The 3,893-nt window shown below is 42.6% G+C and overlaps 1 protein-coding gene across 1 annotated transcript; it reads left to right on the top strand.

Annotated features, from left to right (window-relative positions):
* The first annotated feature begins 208 nt into the window (after positions 1-208).
* prr35.L (proline rich 35 L homeolog) lies at positions 209-3,098 on the top strand. Its single transcript, XM_018236521.2, has 2 exons — positions 209-1,716; positions 2,352-3,098. Exons 1-2 carry the CDS (start codon positions 242-244, stop codon positions 2,989-2,991), a joined length of 2,115 nt encoding a protein of 704 aa, XP_018092010.1. The 5' UTR covers positions 209-241; the 3' UTR covers positions 2,992-3,098.
* The last annotated feature ends 795 nt before the right edge of the window (positions 3,099-3,893 follow it).

Here is a 3,893-nt window from a genome sequence, read left to right as displayed (position 1 = left end):
TAGTAACTTTTTTGCTTGCTGCACCATTAGCCTTTATGTCATTTTGAGTAAATGTGAAACTAGGCAGTTTAGGCTTTAGAAGTGAAATGACAGATAAGGCACTGATCATTATTCCTCTTTATATTACAGGCTGGGCTCACTTGCTTGAATGACACAACCATATCTAAGGCTTCGTCTACAAGACCAAACTCTTGATTTAATTTTTCAAAGCAAACACTAGTTAGTACAGTCAGCAGAAAAAATGTCTAAAGACGAAGAAGGGGGTTGTAAGCTGAGCTCAGCCTGCAAGCACAAAGAACGCAAGCCCAAGAAACCTCATTATATTCCACGGCCATGGGGAAAGCCTTATAATTATAAGTGCTTTCAGTGCCCATTTACCTGTATGGAGAAGTCACACCTATACAACCACATGAAGTACAGTCTGTGCAAGAACTCCTTATCCCTGCTAATAGAATCCGACTGGCCTTACAAGAAGAGTAATTTTCTTATCCCTGAAATGCACATTGTTCAAGAGCCCCAGCTGGATGGCAGCTCAGAGAGACAAGAGGTGTGTGATTCAACTGGGTCTAACACTATTAGAACCAGAGAAGCTGTTCAGAAAGCATCTGCCAATATGCCAAATTTCCAGGATGAGGAAGAAGAGAGAGAGGAAGATGAGGAGGAAGTATCAGGCCAAAGTCAGAAAGAAAAGGCCAAAAGTTTAGAACCTTTGCCGATAAGCCCATGCAAGGGTGATGCTAACACCAGTATGACAGGGTTAAAGAGTAAAAAAGAGAGGTTGGTCAAGGAAGGAGAGCCTGAGTTTATCATTACTAAAGTGTTCTCTTTAGAGGGACAGAGTGATAAGGAAAGAGAAGACCACAGACTATCCAAGGCTCCCAGAAAACTTTTAAATAATGTAGGTGGGGCTCGGTCTGAACATTGGAAGCTGCTCTCCAACGCAGTTAAAAAGGGTGGGCCAGAGATACAAGCAGGCTGTGCTGGGGCCAATATCATTCCTTGCTACCCACCATCAACATATACAGACTACCAGGAACACCAGGGACTGTCACTTCTGGGCATCAACTACCCATTAAATACCAGCCTCTTCTCATATTTAAGCCCGACGGTGTCAAGCAGCTCAGCACAGCTTCCATTCTTAGCCTCAACAGCCCAGCTCATGCAACCTGCCTCCCAATTCCAAACATTTCACAACACAGAGAGGTCATCTTTCCTCCCCAGGTTCTACTATCCATTGCTATTTGAGCACGCATTTAATACTGCTGACAACAAAATGGTTGCAGGAAAGCCAGCGAGCACCACCCAAGTTCCAGGACACATGTCCTATATGCCAACTCCAAAGGCAAAGACGCAAGTGGAAACTCCTAAAATATGCCAGCACAAATCGTCAGAGACCAAAAGCAACATTTCTTGGGGCCCCAGTGACAAGGTATCAAAGCAAATGTCTCATCACAAAGTAACACAGAATGAAGAAGAAAAATGGGCATCCCTAACAGCAAGAGACATTCTCCAACATCAAAAGACATCTGGAAGCTATATAGCCCCCCTTTCAAGCATACATGGAAGCTCCATATCTCAAAAAGGGGCAGAAGATGGTTCTTTTTGGAGTACTGCAAGGTATTTGAAGAGAAAGGTCTGGCTCCAGAGAGATGAACAAGAGGCAACTATGGGCCAGACAGCACTGTGTGACCAGCAAGCCCAGAACCTTCAGAACAGGTAGAATCTCCAAACAGAAGCAGGTTGCCTTAAGCATAATTACAGACCCAAAAGCCCCAAAAAAGCAAGTCCACAAATTCTGTAGTGAGTTGAGCCCAACTGTCAATGTCAAAGATTATTGCGAATGTGACAAATTTTGTAACTGAGACCCAATAAATATTTCTCCTCTGGTTCATTTAATGATCCTCATTTAAAAGAGGATTCTTACCATAGCATTCAGGGATGTACAATGTCAAGGGGAATAACCTGCATGGTTTATTTGGAGAAAGGAAAAAGACATGCCTTACTTATATAAGTTCATTCTCTTAACACAATTTATTTCTTCCCACAAATACCTTGGTTAAACATAGAAAACATGAACTACCTCTTCAGTATTTGACCATTCAGGGGGAATTAGGGCTTTGGAACTCATAAACCATATCACCATTAAACAAAGGATAATGATGGGACTTTTTACACTTGATAAGACAATGTAGACAGTTAAACAGTTACAAAGTACAAAAATGAAAAATAAGGACCAATTGCCAAGGTTTTGTATACATAAGATCATTTCTAGGGGAAATTCCCATTTACAGCATAAACACTAATATACTGCATACATACTAATAACTTTTTCTTATGTCCTCTCTCTTCAGCAACTCTTGCTCACCCACTGCTGCGCCTCCTGTTTGGCACGAAAAAATCTCTGTGATGGAACCAACTTCTTGCAAAAGGAGAAGAGAATCAGAGGCCACCACAGGCATCTTATCACCAAAGAGTGAGAATACTTCACTGCTAATTGGAGACCTGTCCAGGACTCTGGAGGAATATGGGAAGATGGAAAGGAAGCTGTCTAACCTGGCATCTGAGGATAGTGGTCGTCAGAAAGCTCTGGTGGAACAACTTGGCAAAATACGCCTTGAATTGCTGCACATCCACCATACCCTAGAGAAAACATCCTGCCCGTATGAAGGACCTTTAGATCTCTCCATTAAGAGGGCAGAGGATGTGGATATGGTGGGGGCAGACAAGACAGCACCAGGTGACTTAGTGACCCCACCACTTTCTGATTGCCCGTCCAAGCAACTGGTGAAAGTGGAACTGTTGCCACCAGAGTTGGCTACCTGCTATGTCCGTCCAACCAAGTGTGAAGCAGATTCCAGCGTACTCCTGTGCCCTGATGGCAGAAGTGGGGGTCCTGGCATAGTCCAAACACATATATCTATACAGGATGAGGGTGCCAGTGCTAATATAGGATTTAGCAAAGAGCAAAAGCAGGTGTGTGAAAATGTGTAAATTCCACAGAAAGATCCTGTGACAGGGGCAGCCATGTGCAAAAATATTTCCTAAATAATTGTGCATGCTGGCTACAGTGCAATGAGATATGCTGAACACGCATATTATTTCATATATATGTAAGAATTTTTAAGATTTTATACAGTTGAAGAATAAGGGGAATGAACTTATAACAGCCATGATCTACGGCTAGCGCTGCCATTCAGTGTCAGACTGGCACTCCTAAGGTCCACCAGAGAACCTGACATACTTGGTTCAACATTCACAGCAATTAGATGCAGATAGTACCAAGTGGTATAGGTTTTTATATAGGCCCACAGTGGAAATAAGGATGGGCTGATGCAAGTCTGCTAAGCTTTGGCCTTCCATAAGATGCTCTGGTACTCTGCTAGACCAGTCTGACCCTGTTCCCATAAAGATCCAAACTCCTGAACCTGCTTGTGAGTCCTTGTTAGAATTTCAATTCTACTGCATAAAGTCAGACAACCTATCTTGAAAAGCAGACGGCCTGTCTTATCTCCCACCCTTAAAATTGTGTGCAAAACAGTTACAGAGCTATTGATCGCCTTCAAACAGTACTAGCAGTGCACATCTACACAGACTATCTATTTACCATACTCAAGAACATTTTGTAGGTTCAAGTCGTATGAGATGAAAGGACATCGCAGCTTCACTCCTTTGCACATGTAACATTTAACTCAGGCTTATGCAGACCACTTACTATACACACACACACCAGGCCCGGTCATAGCCATTTCCTTGGATGGTGCGCTAGCCGATTTGTGAACAAACCTGATTCATTAAAAAATAATCTTGCTCTCGCGTATGTGTCTAAAGTATCACTTGTGGGAAAAAAATATATTGTCTGGCAAGTAATAGGGTAGTGATGTTTCATATCCAAT

This window comes from Xenopus laevis, chromosome 9_10L (genome assembly GCF_017654675.1).
Source record: "Xenopus laevis strain J_2021 chromosome 9_10L, Xenopus_laevis_v10.1, whole genome shotgun sequence".
Taxonomy (NCBI): Eukaryota; Metazoa; Chordata; class Amphibia; order Anura; family Pipidae; genus Xenopus; species Xenopus laevis.
The sequence above is the reverse complement of the archived record's forward strand: the minus strand, read 5'-3'. Positions and strand labels throughout refer to the sequence as shown.

What these genes read in the sequence shown, in the direction of transcription:
- prr35.L (XM_018236521.2), top strand. Translation starts at nt 242, where the DNA reads ATGTCTAAAGACGAAGAAGGGGGTTGTAAGCTGAGCTCAGCCTGCAAG. An exon ending in GCCCAGAACCTTCAGAACAG is followed by an intron (nt 1,717 to 2,351) that starts GTAGAATCTCCA and finishes CTCTCTCTTCAG; the next exon opens with CAACTCTTGCTCACCCACTG.